The sequence below is a fragment of the Hydra vulgaris genome, chromosome 07, assembly GCF_038396675.1.
Source record: "Hydra vulgaris chromosome 07, alternate assembly HydraT2T_AEP".
In the NCBI taxonomy this organism is placed as follows: Eukaryota; Metazoa; Cnidaria; class Hydrozoa; order Anthoathecata; family Hydridae; genus Hydra; species Hydra vulgaris.
Genome location: NC_088926.1, coordinates 35,447,501 through 35,466,165, shown reverse-complemented (window position 1 = coordinate 35,466,165; position 18,665 = coordinate 35,447,501). Strand labels below are relative to the sequence as shown.

The 18,665-nt window shown below is 25.9% G+C and overlaps 1 protein-coding gene across 2 annotated transcripts in view; it reads left to right on the top strand.

Moving 5' to 3' along the window:
- The window catches only part of LOC101238750 (sperm flagellar protein 2), a 130,559-nt gene that overhangs the window by 92,020 nt on the left and 19,874 nt on the right, over nt 1-18,665 (top strand). For both annotated transcript variants that reach the window (XM_065801745.1, XM_065801744.1), the window contains 10 exons: nt 2,794-2,885; nt 3,861-3,910; nt 4,001-4,058; nt 7,499-7,596; nt 7,766-7,893; nt 8,801-8,867; nt 8,991-9,062; nt 9,414-9,630; nt 12,596-12,728; nt 13,614-13,689. In XM_065801745.1, the coding sequence (XP_065657817.1) occupies nt 2,794-2,885; nt 3,861-3,910; nt 4,001-4,058; nt 7,499-7,596; nt 7,766-7,893; nt 8,801-8,867; nt 8,991-9,062; nt 9,414-9,630; nt 12,596-12,728; nt 13,614-13,689 (991 nt within the window). The remainder of the gene's footprint in view (nt 1-2,793; nt 2,886-3,860; nt 3,911-4,000; nt 4,059-7,498; nt 7,597-7,765; nt 7,894-8,800; nt 8,868-8,990; nt 9,063-9,413; nt 9,631-12,595; nt 12,729-13,613; nt 13,690-18,665) is intronic.

Here is an 18,665-nt window from a genome sequence, read left to right as displayed (position 1 = left end):
TAGTTCCATCAACCAAAACTCATACTTGCTTGACTTGTCATTTGGCAAATTTGTATTCCTTATACTGTGTCTGTCACTTAATGCTATTTTAACTTTTGTTTATTTAGTTTTTTTTCTCATACATCGAAGCTATGGAACTCTCTTTCATATTTCTGTTCTCCTGACTCATACAATTTACAGTTAATTCTTCTGTCATTTTTTTGCTCTTTTATATGTTATATTTGGTAACTCTAAATTTAAACATTGGTTTCTTGAAAAATAGTTGAAAAAAGAATATTTAAACTTTATCAACTTCATATCTATATAAACTATATTATGCTTCAGATGATATTTGCAAGAGATGCAAAATCTTTCAGAAACTAATCTTAGCTTGCACCAGCACTTTTTAGTGTTGTTATGCAGTACATTGATATGCAAAGTATTGGGCTGGTTAATCTTTTGACTTTGTTGTTGAGCAGATCTTGATGTGGTTTTTAAAATGCAATGGTTATGTAAAGTGGTAAAGGGTTTGATGAAAAAGTATGCAAAAAATTCTATTGACAGTTAGTATCTGTTATTCTGCATAAAGCAATTCATAAATTGTCTAGGTCTTATGTTGAAGTTATGGAAAAAAGAAATAAAAAAATGGTTAACATGTGAATTAGTATGTCAACACTATTTCAAAATATTGTATGACTGGTTTGTTGTAAGAAATCCATTCAATACAAATAGTAGCAATCCATGTTCATTATCTATCCGGTGTTTTGTTAGTCAAGAGTTCAGAGTTCTTTGAAACAAAGATATTAGGTTTGTAGAAGTTATAAAATTCTATATCAGCGATATAAGAAAAGGTTTTAGCAACTCTTATATTTTGTTTGATGAATGTGACCTATCTTCAATTAAATCTAAGGAACACATCAGAATAACATAATCTTGTTGTAAGAAAAAACAATCAAGCGTTATACTCTAGTAGGGTTAACTGAAAAAAGATGGCCAAGAATAACATATTTTAGGATATAGATACAGAAGTTGTAATGGTAATGATGGGAAGATGAATTATATAAGGTTTTTGTCTATCAAGAGCATGATAAAACTTAAGAGTATAAAAGATAATCAATTTTCAGTCATGGATTTTACAGAATATCTTTTGTTTATTCATGCATGGTCATGATTCAACCTCATCAATAGTGAAAGCATAGTTTAGCTAAGGGAAAGCTGCAGAAAACCTTTCATTAAATTTTTGGTGGATTTTTGTTAAAGGAAATTGAGTTGGTATTTGAATTTCTTTTAAACTTAATGTTAAACTTTGGTTTTAAAGTAAGATTTACATTCCGCAGTTTGATTGAGCAAATGATATGTTTGTATCATATTAAATTCGAGTTCGATTCCTGCCACGTCCCTGGTAGTACCACGCTCAATTTGTTTCTCTGCGCAGCGGCCTTGTTCGTCAAGGTTCGTGTTTCGGAGTTAAAGAGTTGAGAGAGGGTTATAACCACAAGTAGCCTCTTCATCTGTAGTGGCCTTTTCGGCCTTGGGGAGGTGAATTATAAAAAAAAAAAAAAAAAAAAAATTTTAAGTATTCAAAAAACCAAAAAATGGTTTGTGAAGGTAATACTAAATAAGAAAAGTGAAGATTATTTAAATCAAAAAAGTGAAGATAAATATATAAACCAGAAAAGTGAAGATAGTTATTTAAGCCAGAAAAGTGAAGGTAATTGTTTAGGCCTGAAAAGCTGACACTGGCAGATTCTGCTACCTATTTTTACACTCTTTGACTTCATTTCCAGGTTATTGTGTCGAAAATATTAAATAAATATTTTAACTTAGATTATATTGGAACGAAAATTAGAAAATTATTATCTTCTTACAATATTAACAGATAAGGATGTGGCACCATCCAATATACTGAGAGTGATTCGTTGCAATTGTAAAATTTTGTCAAGAATTATGTGCATAACTAATGCATGTTCTTGCATAAAAAATGAATTAAAATGCTTACAGTAATACAATTGTATATCTTTTTATTTCAATAAATATTATATATATATATATATATATATACATATATATATGTATATATATATATATATTTATATGCACATGCATATATATATATGTATATAAATATATATGCGGTAGTGGTGTAGTGGTAGAGCGCTCGCTTCATAAGCAAGAGGTTCTGTGTTCGATCCCCACCATGCAGCAGCCTTGTTTGTCAAGATTTGTGTTTCGGAGTTATAGAGCTGAGAGAGGGTTATAACCACAATAAAGTAACCTTCTCGCCTGTAGTGGTCTTCTCGGCTTGAGGAGGTGAATTAACAGAAAAAATATATACACGCACACACTCACACACACATAAATATAAGTCATATTGATTTAAGAAGCTGTGATGACAGTACATTCATTAACTGATATAGGGAGACTGTCAAGTTTTTTTTCAATTTTCTTCTTTTTTTTCCCTCAGAAAAACTTTTTTTTAATTTTATGGTTTGCTATAAAAGTCAACAAATGGTATCTATATACGCTGTAGTATAAATAATTTTTTAATAATTTGTCAAGCCACTAGTTTGATTGAGCAAATTTTTGAGTTTTTTTTATATAGTAAAAAGAAATATATAGATAGAAGGAAATAAAGGAAAACGCTTTCTATGTATTTTTAGGAAAATATTTTACACATTTTTGTAATAGATGACCAAAAAGATCTTGTAAAATGTAGGCTTACAATAATATTGTACTGAAATACAGATAAGTGGGAGATACAGTACATACATTTACTAACATATTTTACAAAAGGAATTTAATTTTTAATTATAGGCTCAACGCATTTCAGGCTAATTGGAGTAAGCTTGAAAAGTGGTTTAATCAGTTTAATATTGTCTGCACTATCGATGCTTCTGTTGAACAAGGTTTTATTTTTTAGTTTAACTGTAAAGTTGAAAATGAAATGTTTTAATTAATTTTTTTAAATGTTCAAAACTTGACCCATGTCTATTGTGTAGTAGTTTTTAATGAAAACTTTTTTTTTAAGTAGAAACTTTTTTACAATAAAGTATAAGCTTTGTCAATATGCCGACAAAGCAAATGTCAACAATGACCGGACTTAGGACTGAATTAGTTATTTTCAACATATATTCAGTTCAAATTTATTACTTGTGCAAGGTTTATGTGGTTCTTTTACTACAATTAAAAATTACTTTGAACCTATTTAAATTAAGTTACAAGTAGTTACAATAATGGAGCCATTATTTAAATGGCTACGTTACTCAAAATTATTTTCACTTGATGATTGCAATAGCATAAAACTTAAAGTTGTAAAAATCACCTAGTTTTATTTTCTACACAAATTATATTATAACTCTGAATCAGTTCATTGAGTACTCACTTGAAAGTATATGCACTTCAAACACTACAAACATATATATATATATATATATATATATATATATATATATATATATATATATATATATATATATATATATATGTATATATATATATATATATATATATATATATATATATATATATATATATATATTATATATATATATTTAGTGATATATATATGTATATAAATTTAGTGATATATATATATATATATATATATATATATATATATATATATATAGACACAGCTATATATATATAGTGATATATATATATTTAAAAATTTAATGTATTATTGCTCTGTTCTTTTAAGAACATTGAGCTCTCTATTTTGTTGAATACATTTTAAAATTGTATATATGTATACATACACATACATATACATATACATATATTAATATATTTTTCAAATTGTCAAAAGTTTAAGCTAATCCAAGCAGATAATGTATCAAGCTGAACTGAATGCAAAAATTTATTTTTATATATTAATACAGATGCTGTTGCTTTAAATGTAGAAAGAGTAATTGAAGAAACAATGAAGAAAGTTAGCTGTTTTGCTTTATTTTTTTAATTTTCTATTTAATTATATTTTTTTATTATGTTTTGTTTACATAATTTTCTATTTTATTTTTAGATTCAAGATCTAAAAAGTCAATTGGAAAATGCAAATTCATTGGAAAATAAGCAAAATGGTGAGTTTTAGAGCTTCGGAGTTGAGGTTTAAAAGTTGGCTCTGGCTCCAGGGTCTGGCTCCATTAGAATTTTTAGCTCCAGCTTCGAAGCGGCTCTGGAGCGACTCCCCCAAAAAAAAATCAAAAGTTTTTTTAAATGTTTTATGACAGTAACTAAGTAGTATTAATATTTTGTTAATCAAAATCTTGATTCATCCTTAAAAATAAAGAATCCAAAGTATCAGGTTTGAGTGAAGAACACAGATCGCTCAATACAAACTGATGAGCAGAAAATAGCCTCTCTACACTTGCTTGTGAGATAGGTATACAAGTGAAAACTCTGCACGCTTCTTGTATTCTTTTTGGGTATTCTTCAATTCCCTCAAAAGCTGAATTCACTTTTGAGCGTCCCATTTTTTCCATTATCCTACAGTCGTCCAAAAAATTTGTATTGTAAGTATTTTTTTCTTTTTTATCAAGCTCCTTTTTAAAATCATCCTCTTCTCCATCGGAATTAGATTCACTTAAAACTGAAAGAAGTACTGCAGATAGCACAGCAGTATTTCTTATTTCTTGACTTTCTATTACATTCTTGGCATTTCTTTTATAAATTTTTTCTGCTATTGTTTTGAAGCCTTGTTTTGCTTGTATTATCTGGTTTTCTTCCATTAGTATTCTATATCTAGTATCAACATAAACTGCAGCTAGAAATATATCATTATCAAAAGGTTTCCCTACTTGTTTCTGAATAGATTTTAAAATGTCTCCTGTAAATAGTCCTTGATTCTTCTCTAGGTCAGATTTCAATTTCAATCATTTCTTTAGGAACTCTTCTGGAGTAATGTTGATTCCTTGAAGTTTAACTGTCACATCATGTGGCTATTTTAAAAGATTGCAAAGATGACTAGATTTATCCCATATTTCAGGGCGTAAAAAGAATATCTGATGAACTGCAGCAAATTGCTCACACAGTGGACGCAAAAGTAATAATCTTTCAACTATCCGGAATGTAGAACCCCAGCATTTCTCATTATCCAAAATTGAAACAACTTTGTATTGCTTCCTTGTTAAAAATATTGTATGTGAGTTTCTTAATTTCTTTACAACATAATGGACTTTTGCCAAAAGTTGGGCAATGTATGTTTTTTAAAATCATACAAATAACTAGCTGCAGAGTGTGAATAAAACAGCACATCAGCTTAATATCAGTAGACAATTGTTGACACCATTCTGGGTTGATAAAGGCTAAATTTTATTCCTGAGCTCCTTCACTTTCTTCTTTATTTGTATTCTGTTGTAAAAATTCCACTTGTTCTTAATCATACAAACTTCATCTCAGAAATTTTCATCATCTGAATATTTGTTTAAAATTGTGATTGCTCTAATCATATTGGCTGCATTGTCTACACTTGCACATACTATTTGATCATTGCTGATACCAAATCTATATAGAGTGCTGATACCAAGTTTATATAGATCTTCCACCATTTTTTTGATAGCAACAGGGTTGTGCTGTCCTTATGTATCTATCAATTCCAAAGTTTAAAAATTTTGTTGCATAATGATGTTGAATATTTATTTCCAAATAGTTATTTTAGTGGTGAGTGGTTGCATCTATTTTCACATAAATAAATTTCTGTAACAATATTTCCTTTATTTCAGCTTTCTTTTTTTCACCAAATTCATAAATCAAATAGCGTACAGAATTGTGTTCAGTACTGAATCCAAGAGTTTTACATAATTGGCCTATAACCAACTGAAATCCTTCATCTGCAAATGTTTTCAACAAAACTCTGTTATTCACTACCATTTTAATAATTTTAATCTTGAAAGTTTTAGCACTAACTTGATTTATTGTTCAACTACTAGTGATAACAAAAATAATCTGTTTAGTTTTTTTAGTATTGAAATTATGTGAATGTGATAAAATGATTTTGAAAATTTTATTTGGGCCATAAGGCTCATTTCAGATTCAACAATTTTATATTCTGATGTGATTTTTCCAAATGTTGTTTCACATAGTAAACTTTTTATTTTTTTATTTGCATGGCACATGAAATCACTTTATCATTTATCTTTTCTGTAATTTTACATGTAATCAGTTTTGTAGTTTTGTCAATTGAAAAATACCTATCTAAAAACCTCTCAGGATTGTTTGAGTTTGATGCTATTTTTAGAAAAAAACTATGAAAATAAAGTAAATGACAAATTTTAAAGATAAGGGAAATAATAAAAAAGGTAGTATAAACAAAAATAATATCAATAATATCAAAAAAAACGTTTAAAATCTTTTCTTATTTTTATTTAGAACTCACATGTTTAAATCTATTTTTAAAATGTTTCAACTAATTAAAAATGTTAAAATAAATCATGTGACTCAACTCAAAGATATAGTATTTTTTTATTAAGGATCATCCATAAAGTATGTACATAAAAGATTATACATAAAGTACGCTCAAATTGGGGTGTGGGTCAATTATGAAAGTATGGAGACACTAAATTTAAAAAATATCATAAAATGTTAAGTAGCTAGATTAAAAGGGTAGGTACTTTTAGGGAAGTGGAGGGTACTCTAAAAATTGTAAAGCAAAATGTAGGGGAAAGGAGGGGGGGGGGAGGGGAATAAAAAAAAAAGCTTCTGTACTGTATTGACAACTCCTTAACCAATCATTGATATTGTTTAGAAGTATTGTTTTAAAGTAACTTATCATACTCTACAGTAAAAACCACATGACATATTACACAAAATAATTGGATAAAAATTAAATTCTGAAAAAAAAAAATTTCTTTTTGTTTTTTTATAAACCATAAGAAAAAATGCATTAGAAATTTTTATATGGTTTATAAAAAAAAATTTTCAAATGAATGTAGAAATTATAAATATTTTAATGAGCGTAATTGTTTAAATTCTTTAAAAAAATCTCATTATTTAAAATAATAACTTTATGGAAATTTGATATTTCAAAATATCAAAAGGGTGTGGAGCTCCAAAGCCAGCTCTGGTAGGAAATATTTAAGCTCCATCTCCGGCTCCATCTCCGGCTCAGCTCCATATAAAATCACCAGCTCTGGATAGCTCCGGCTCCAGAGTTGCTTCAAAGCCCTGGTGAGTTTTTTTGTTAATTTTAAAATTCAAAGAAATTATATAAATAAAAATTTAATTTATATATTTATGTGAATAAAGTATTTTTTATTATGAAAGTTTTTGAAGTTGGAACTCACACTTGTACACGAAAGCATTTTATCAAACAGAAACAGTAAAGTAAAAAAGTTGAAACTATTTTCAAAGTATGGATAAAACAATAATAATAAGATATAATTTTGCAATTGTTGTGCACAAGTGTACAAAAAACAAACAAAAAAAAGACTATTTAAAGGGGGTTGGGTTAGAATGCCTATAGAAATTATAAATCATATAATTAAATATAATCTAATATACGAAAATATTAGCTATGTTTTAGCATCAATAGAAGAGAAAAAAGAACTTATCATTTCTGATTTAACATCTTCGTTAATCGAATCAAGCAAGCCAGTTTTTGTTGATCAACCCATTGATAAGGTTATTAATATATATATATATATATATATATATATATATATATATATATATATATATATATATATATATATATATATATATATATATATATATATGTATATATATTACTTCACTGCATTTAAAATACAATAATATGATAATATTCAATTTTTTACATTATGTTTTTCAGGAAATTGCAGAAATAATATTAAATAATTGGATATTTATTGAAGACACTTACATTATGTTAATAAAACAAATATTTCGAAAAATTCGTACTCAGTGTTTTATAATTGATAGATATTTTTATGACAGAAGGTAAGTAACTTTATTCCATTACATTTTGTTTCCTTACAAAGTATGCTTTTAAATAAATAAAGTTATATGATACTTATATTTATATACAACTCAAAATTAAATCATGATCTGTAAAAACTACACATAATGCATTTTTTTACTTTTGATTTTAAAAAAATGTTCCTTATGTAAATTATCTATGATATTTATGTATATTCATCATATATTATTCTGTAAAAATCAGACATGTACCTACATCACTAATAAATGTGAAAAGGGTGAGGTAAGGCCTATTGTTTTTGATATTAATGGTTTTTTACAAAGTTAAAAATGGTGTCAATCCAAGTCAAGCTCCACTTGTTCCATCAATCATTCATGATTCCAATCTCGTGTGACTCATCATTCAGCTAAGCTGCACCATTTTCTGGTCTTTCATTCTCAAAGAAGTTTTGTTTATTTATTTTTGTTTATTTAAAGATTTTTGGTGCTTTGGAGTTCTCTCTCATTTTCATGTATTCTTGACACATACAAAAATACAAAATATAGCATAAAAATACAAAAGTAACTCTCCCAGGTAATTAAAGATACTAACAGAAATCTAATAAAGACCAAAAGAAATGCTCTATGTATGTGTTTGTTATTAACAACAACAACAACACAAATATTTTTATTTTTAAGTAATTTATAACATTAAAAACATTTTAAATAATAATTTAACACTATTTTTTTTTTTAATAAATGAAAAAAATTAACTTAAAACTTCTAATCAAGTTTGAACTATAATAGCTTTAAAGTTCAATCTATACAGTTGCTGCTAAAATTAAAGTATAGAATTTGATGTGACATCAAATTCTATACTTTAAGCTTATGTGATACTTATTTATTGTAATTCATTTATTTCTTAAGTTAATTAAAATAAATTTTGTAGAGATGCTTTTAAAGAATTTTTAAAGAAGCCAGATGTAAAGCAAATATTTATTACTCAATGGCAAGAGGTTTTTTTTTTTCTTTTTCTTTTATTTTATTTTATTTTTTTTCAACATAAAGTTGCAAGATGCAAGTAGTTACATACAAAATGTGCAAACAGTTTAATTAGTTTAGGTTTATTGGTATTTTAGGAATACAACACATTTCCTGAGGATATGAGAAATGATGAAGAATGCAAAGCCGAACTTCATCAACGAGTTGATGTAAGTTTTAAACAAGTTTTTTTATCCAAAAACTTGTTTAAAAGTTTTATATATTATACATTTTGCATCAGGTTAATCATATTGTATTATTACATTATTATTTTTTTTTATATATATTTATATTTTGTTAAATTTGTCTATATTTAATGTGTTGTTTAATGTTTACAAACATTATTTAATGTTTATAAACATTGTTTAATGTTTACAAACATTATTTAATGTTTACAAACATTATTTAATGTTTGCAAACATTATTTAGTGTTTACAAACATTATTTAATGTTTATAAACAATAAAATTGTTAAAATTTCATTATTGGGTTTTAATTTTGACACATTAAATATTTTTTTAGGATCTTTGTGAGAGATTATGGGAAATATCTGATATGCGTAAAGATGAAGCAGAAAAAGAACTCTTAAGTATAATAGAAGATGGATGGTTACAAGATAATGCAGGATTTTTATTAAATCACTATATATCCCTAATGCAAATAGAAATTAACAGATACCAGCATACATGCTATATTTTACGAGAATATTATAATGCAATGGAGAAAGATAAGAGTAAAGGTAGATCAAATAAATTTTATGAAAAAATTTATTTTTTTACTTGCATTTGAGGTGTTGGGTTTTTTTGTCCGTATTTAGCTCGATCAGTTCCTCTCACTGCCCATTGCTTTTTGAAAACCAGTATCCATCTTTAACTTATATAAAAAAAGTTAACAGTAACACAGCGTTTAACATAACATTAGCAACAAAGCATGTTGTATTTGTAACCAAAGTATAATTTATATATATGTATAGATTAATATATATATATGATGAGGGTATATATATATATATATATATATATATATATATATATATATATATATATATATATATATATATATATATATATACATATATGATGATGGTATATATATATATATATATATATATATATATATATATATATATATATATATATATATATATATATATAAGAGAGAGAGAGAGAGAGAGAGAGAGAGAGAGAGAGAGAGAGAGAGAGAGATTCATATATACATATATATATATAAATCATAAAGTATTTTTTTTTTTTTTTGCCGACCTCTACAAGATTAAGGTCGACATGTTATTGCTGTCCTTATTTTTCCTAATTCCGAGGGCTAATATTAGGGTTGAGCTTTTACAGACTTTTAGATTTACCGTTAAATCGGTAAAAAAAGCATAATTTACTGGTAAATATCGGTAAAGTCAATAAGAAGTAAAAAAATATATAAAAACTTATATAAAAATTTTTTTTGTTAAAAAACAAAGTCTTTATAAGATTCAGATCTAATATCTTTATTGATAATTGTTATATTGATAAAAATGAGCTTTGAGGTAACAAAGTGTATCAAGTAAGTTGTCATTCATTCTGGATCGAATTTTTATCACAAATAATCCAGCAGCAGAAAAGACTCACTTAGGCTTGATACTTGTTGGACGGATAGTCTCTGGTGCATTGAACAAAAGTTTAAGATTGGCAGTTCTCTTTCCAGTAGCTTCATAGACCAATATCTTTATGGCTTTGAATTCATTGTTCGAATTGCGACGCTTTTTTTTCGCCAAAGACTGAATTGCTTCCTTGAGTTCATCTTTAAGTGAAAGTGGATTTTCATTAAAATTTTCTGAGCCCCACACTTTTTGAATGAATTATAATTCATCTGGATTCATTGGGAATAGTCTAGATAACAAATCCTCGGCAGTCTTTTGAAGTAAAGACTTCAAAAGTATTTTGAAAACTCCATGTTCTTGCAAATCAAATGTGGAGAAATATCTTTCAATATTTTTTTGAGTGAATCTTTAACTTTGAGGAACTTTTGAATCATCGTAAGTAGGCTGTTCCATCTTGTCCTGCAGTCAAGGATAGGTGAAACTTCTTTTCTGTGCTGTTTCTTGATTTCTTCTTGGAGGATGTCATTTTTGACTGGAGATTTTCAAAACAACTTTTTTTTTTTTTGTTAACCTCCCCAAGGCCAAGAGGCCACTACAGTCGAGGAGGCTAATTTTTTATTCTTTTTTTTTTGTGGTTACAACCCTCTCTCAACTCTATAACTCCGAAACACCAACCTTGATGAACAAGGCCACTGCGCGGAGAAACAAGTTGACAAATTTTCGGATTTTTGTGATGACAGATTGCATGTGCGCTTTCACTTTTGGAATGGGAATGTTTTCTTCCATGGCAGCATGAAGAAAACTGACTTCGATGTCAGATTTGGATTTGTCACTGCTGACTTCATCTTCATTGCTTGTTACTTGCAATGTGTTGTTATCAATTTTTAGCAAAGACTTCTTGTACAGCACTTCTTGAAATGCCAAATAAATTCCATGGGTGTAACACGTTTGATGCTCAGCTGAAACCAGTTTTCCAAACTTAGCCATAAAGTTTATGTCATGTTAATTTTTTGATGTAAAAACTGCCATCACAGTTTAGGATGAGAGGGGGTTCAGGTATATGTGATTGTTTGTGACAGGAGGGAAGGGGTTAAGAATTGACAAATGTAGGGTGACGTGCTTTATGGATGACCCCCCTTAATTGCTTTTACAAACAATTTGTTTCACCAAAACAAAAATAAAAAAGGTTCTAACAGATTTTTTTTATATTAGGAGAATAACAAATTATTATTTTCTTTTTTTTTTTTGAATGTCTAAATAAAAATATATATATAATTCTTATTTTTATTCATTTATGTATATTTATATGTCAACCAAAATAAGAAAACATAAACAAATAAAAAAGCAATGATATAAATAATTTTAGTTAACATTAAAAAATAAATAAATTTTTTTTTTTTTTTTAATTCCTCTAATATAAAAAGTTTCAGTTAAAACCTTGTAGACGAAATAAGAATTACTTAATGACGTAATTTATTTTGTTAACAAAAAAGCGTCAGAATGCATGTAGTTTTAACTTACGATACAGAAGTTTAAAATAAAAATGTGCTTTAACTAAGTGTCATTATTCAAAACTTTAAATGCAAAAACGTAAAGTTTAATATTCTTTTGCATATATTATTAAAAAACTTGAGTATTTTAACTAAATTTTAGAAAAAACAAAACCTTATCATGTTTTTGTTAACTTACGTTACATGAATGTTGCAAAAGTTACTTCGTTATTTTTTTTGAAATATATATTTTATAAAGTATAAAATCTGACCCACAACAATTTGAACATGTTAGCTTTATTTTAACTCTAAATTAATTCCAATTATGCAAATAGATTCATGGTTAAAATAACATTTTACAATGATCCTTTTTATATCAAGTGACAATGAGAAAAACCGTAACTTTCAGAAGCACAAAGATGACTTAAATAAATTTTAATACTTAATGTATTTTTTAAATAAACTTTCTATATCAATATTCAATTGCTAAAAGTTGACAAAAAAAAGAATAAAGTTTGTATATATATATATATATATATATATATATATATATATATATATATATATATATATATATATATATATACATATATTATCCATCTTTCGAATTGAATTTTTTTTAGGAAATCCATTCAACATTAAAGAGTTTACAAGTTTACCTTTGCTTGAAATTTCTGATGGTCGAAAAGAGCAAAAAAATGAATTTGATAAAAAGGTTTCTGCAAAATCAGATGTTAAAAAATCTCAAGTAAAAATGTAATAACTAAAATTTAAATTTATTTTCAATTTAAGTGTTATTTAATTTCACTTTTCAATATAATGATAATATAACTGTCATAACCAGATGTTATGTTATATATTATATGTTATGTTATATATTATATGTTGTGTTACATAATATATGTTATGTTATATATTATATGTTGTTATATATTATATTATATGTTATATATTATATGTTATGTTATATTATATGTTATATAACAATAGTTATTAAAACTTGCTGCTTCACATAAATAATGGCAATGTAGTTTATAAAGTGTAAATTTTTTTGTAGTTTTTGGTTGTTTTATGTAAATTTTTTGTAGTTTATATACTGGGTGTTTTGTAGTTTATATATTCAGTATGCATAAAAATAGTTCGACAGTTTTGTGTTTTATAAATATTTGAATGAGTTTTACTTTTTTTATTAACATTTTATTAATAAATGGTTATGGTTAGCCCTAACCCTAACTCTAAATATTTTGTGATATGTCATTAAGTTTGTCTTAGAAAAAGCAAATTTTGCGTTTCTCAGAATGATCAGTTGAGAGTTTTTTCTTAAGCTTTTCTAGTTGAACACATTTTCTGCAATGACATGTAGGAATGCATGTAGGAAGCAACTTCCAATATGCAATGTAATATATACGTCCCACCCCTTATATGTGCATAGTATTTAAATGTAGATAAATCTAATAGTGTCTTTTTATTTTTGTGCTCATGTTTAATATGATGTGATCGTTTCAATTGATTACTTAGATATAAATGTGGTTCTTAAACTTTGATTTATGGATTATTTACTAATAATCAATACTACCATTATCTAAAAAAAATTAATTGATAATATTATAAATTTTTTTACCACTAATTTTTTGCTGTTAGTAGTCAAAGAGGTGCCCAACAGATTAGCCAATACTCTGCTAAAGAAGATATAGAATCAAATGAATTAGAAATAAAGGTATTTTTTTAAACTATCTCTTATTAAAAATGATTCTTTTTGACAATGCATTGTTATATATATATATATATATATATATATAATATATATATATATATATATATATATATATATATATATATATATATATATATATATATATATAAAATCCAAATTGTACATTTTAAATAAGGTGTGTATATGTAATAGTATATGTGAAAAAATTTTATTTGGTTATATTTATCGGCCACCTGATGCATCTGAAGAAACAAGCTATTGTATCTGTGAAATAATAAAAGCAGCTAAAAATAAAATTGATCATAATAGGTACTCTGGTTTGCTTTTATTTTTCTAAATATTTATCATATTTTTTTCATGTTCAAACCATGAAAAAAATATGATAATATTCCACCAAATTTGTTAAATATATAAATGAATATATAGCTACTTACATCAAGCAGTTATATTACTTACATATAATGCAGAATTAATTAAAAATGGTTATATCTTAGATTTAATTTTAACAGAAGCACCAGAATAAATAAAATCCATCATAACACAACTCTTGGCAACACTAGAAGGGGGGGACATCAAGCACTTGGCTGGAAATATTTTGTCAAAAACACTACTAAAATTGAAATGTCAAATTTTTTTGGAAATTTGTATTTAACTATAAACTTGGTAATTACATAGTATAAGCAATGCTATCAATGAAAATGATTTTGAAGGTCTTTTTGGAAGTAATAGTTTAATGAGTGCTATGAAATTCTCTTAAATATCTTTTTTATGCCAAAAATACATTTGTAAAAATATATATTTACTTTAATAAAAAAATACAACTCAAACCTTGGATTGATAGAGAAGCAAAAAAAGCAATTAGAAACAAATCAATTTTATGGCGCAAATTATCATCTAATGGTTTTAAATGTATGAGCTGAAAGTCCAATATATTTTAATCAATAAAACAGTTAAAAATCTAGTTAAATCAAAAAGAATAAATTATGAAAATAAAAAGTCCTAAAAGGAAAATCCAAAGCAATTTAATGCTTAAGTAAATTCATGCAAAAAAAATAAAGTTGGGTATTAATACGATAATGGATAAAAATGGTTCTTTACAAACAAATCGTGATGATATTGCTAATATTCTCAATGAAAACTTTCATTCTGTATTTGTTACAGAAGATCCAACAAATTTTCTTAATATTACAGTAAAAACAAGCAGGACTTTAGAATTAGATATTGACTCAGCAATAACTCAAGACATCATTAGGAGTAAGCTTAGTAAACTAAATGTGGACAAAGCACTCAGTGCAGATGATGAAAGTTCATATGTGTTAAAAAAATGTTTAAAAAGTTTATGCAAACCTCTAGAGTTTAACTATTCAAAAGATCCTTAAAAAAATATAAATTCCACTTAAGTGGAAAATCACAAATGTAACATAGCTACACAAAAAAGGAGATAAAAATAGTTCAGCAAGTTATAGACTAATTTCATTAACGTCAATACCATGCAAAATTCTTGAATCAATCTTAAGTGACAAAATTAGGGAATACATGTTAACAATTTGTTAAATAGTAACCAACACGGTTTATGAAAAAACAAAAGCTGTACCACAAATCTACTTAAAACACAAGAAATTTTATTTGATGCTGTTAAAAATGGTCTGTGAGTTGATATGTTGTATACAGATTTCTCAAAAACATTTGATAAAGTACCTCATATGCAATGGATGATGAAATTTAAAATGATATCATATTTTTGGAATAATACTTATTGGATATTAGAATATTTACTTAACAGAAAGCAACAAGTAATTTCAGCTGAATGTTTATCAAAATGGTTAAAAGTTGAGATTGTAGTTCCCTAAGGTTCTGTCTTCAGGCCTTTTCTATTTTTGATTTTTATAAACGATCTTCCAAACACATTAAAAATTCTTATTAAACTATTTGCAGATGATAGCAAAATTATGAATATTATGAAATCAGATGAAAACATACACATAAATCATTTAGGACAAAATATTGATAATATTATGAAATGGTCATTGTTATGGTTATTGAAATTCAATTATGAAAAATGTAAAATTATGCACATTGGCTTTAAAAATTGTTGTATAACTTATTCAATGTTCAACACTGAAACTGTCAAAATAATATCTTAGCAACATCAAAAGTAGAACTCGCACTTATTAAATGAGCTTTTAAATATTTTGATTCAAATTGAAAGATGGCTAGTGTTTTTTTTTAAATCATTAGTATACAAAACAAAGATTTTTTTTTTTTTTTGAAAAAAAAATATTTTAAAGAAATTTTTTTTATTCTTAGCTATTTTTTTTTTTAAGTCTTTTTCTTTGAAGTTTATCTCATAATCTCCAAAAGCTTATCTCATAATCCCCAAAAATGAAGCTTATTTCATAATCTCCAAAAAAGATTACATTTATTTACGAAGTCATTTAGCAAACTAAAATTTAACTCAGTCTGCAAAATTGTGCATTTCAAAATTTAGTTTAGCTAACAATGTATAAACAACATTTATATTTTAAATATAAACTCTTCTTTTAGCAATGTTCATATTTTTTTGGCTAATATAGAAATAATGAGTTACTGTGTGTTTTACAAGTTGGAAAATTTACAATTTATAATGCTTTGCTATTAAATTTTAATACCTTTCAAAAACCTATCTATATACAAGTTTATATGGCTCTCTATAATATAAATAAAATTGATTTATTTTACAGAAAGATGGCTTAATATTTTTTTAAAATAGAGCAATACTATATTAATAAAACACATCTTATATCTTATTCTTTTATCTTATTCTTTTATTGGCAGTTGATGTAAAATAAAATTTAGAACATTAACAATTTTTTGAATCTTTTCCTTTTTAAATTGATATAAAGATTTTGTATACCACCAAAACCAGAAGTAAATCAGCTCGTCAGCTAGGTAACTTGATTGGAAAAAGCTCAGAGTTTCTTCCATCAGAACTCACAACTTCCTGAGATATCCTCAAGTATGGCTAATATTTAATGAAGATTAGTAGAAAAGATTACATAAACTATACTGTAGATCAGCTTGTAAAGGATATTATTCCAGGAATTTTGTTACAGTGGAAAAAAGCCATTTCTCAATTTGTAAGTTTAGTTATCAATTCTGAAAGAAGAATTAAATGTAAAGTAAAAGACTTTGTCGTTATTGACTGTTAAAGTTTGTAATAGCCATATCAATTAGAAATAGATTTGTATAAAAAACTTGATAAACTTTTTGATTTCTTCACATGTAATTGTAAAATACTTTTTTGCTTAGAAAATAATTTTTGAACCTCAGAAAAGCTCCCATTACATATACTTGTAAAAAAAAAAAATTTCTTTTTATGAGTTGAACTTTGTTAAATATCAAAAAAAAAAAGTTTTTTTCTTCTTTTGATTATTCTTCAAATAGCTTGCATTGATTACTTATTGTATTATTAATTTGTATTTGTGACATAGCCACATAACTGTTGAGGTAGCCGCAGATTAATTCTGGAAGGATGGCTGTATGGATTCCAAAAGACAATATCTTTTTGATTTCAAGAATTTAGTGAGAACTGACAAATCATCATGATTAATTGCATTGATTAAAACAAAATGAAATAATTAAATGACATACAATAGAAAATCTATTGTATCTGTTGTCTAGCAAGCTTAAGAATATTTCTTGGTAATCCTGGAAAATCCTTTTTTCTGAAATAGTTCAATATTTTGTTATTATATGAAAAATATAATAACAAAATATCAATATATTCTTAAAAAACCAAATATATATATATGTTTATATACCAACCCTCGGAATTAGGGTTGGCATTCGGCAATGTCGACCTAACTGCCAACCTCAAAGTGTCTGATATTGGCAAAAAATTCCTGACCTTGTTTCAATATTTTATGGTAAGAACTTTGTATCATAATTTTTTGCCGACCTGATGCTAACCTCTAAAAAATTGAAGTCAGCAAATTATTGCCGACCTCATTTTTTCTAATACACAATCACTTTATTTAAACAATAATATTATTTTATTTTATATTCAATTTTAAACTTTAAAATTGAATATAAAATAAAATAATATTATTGTTTATTGTCTTATATTTAACTTTCCGAAATGAATTTAAATCACAATCTTGAATTTTGAAACATAAAAGTCTAAATTACTTTAACAGGACATTGTTTACATTCGCATTATCATTAAAATATAATTACCAAAACATTAAATACAGAGAGTTATACAATATGTTAAATGAGTTTATTTATTAAAAAATATTTAGATCTTTTAAAGTTTGTAAACTTTTCTTAATATCTTTATAAAATGGGTATATCACATTTTGCTAATAAGTTATAATTGGATACATAGTATTTTGAAAGTAAATGCAAATTTGTAGACAAAAATTTGTTTTATTAACCAATGTTTCAATTATTAACATTATCTAATATACTTTATGTATATATAACGGGTGATGCGGAAATTATCGGACAAATCCTAATTTCATTGTTTGAGCATAATAATTAGTTTTTATGGTTTTATGCGTAGGCATAAACGTTCTATAAAATATAAACTTTATTATTTGAAACACAATTATTTAAAATGAGGTTAAATGCAGCTGAATGAGAATCTTTTCGAAAGCGACTAAAAATGGTTTTTGTAAATAAACCTAATATAAAAAAAAAACAAAAACGTAAATCATTTTGAAAAGGAAAGATTTGCTCGAAGTACAATATATGATAACCTAAAGAGACTTGAAACTGTTCATTCGTTTTCTGATAGAAAGCACCCTGGTCGTCCGACATCCTGGACTAGAGATAAGAAAGCCGAATTAATGAGACTTGTCAACAATCGAAAAGGGGTCAGTCAGAGAAAAATAGGTATTAAATTCAGTGTAAATCAAGGGACAATTGGTCGTCAGTTAAAAAAAATGAATATTAAATATAGAAAACGTGAAAAGACTCCAAAATACACTATAGAACAA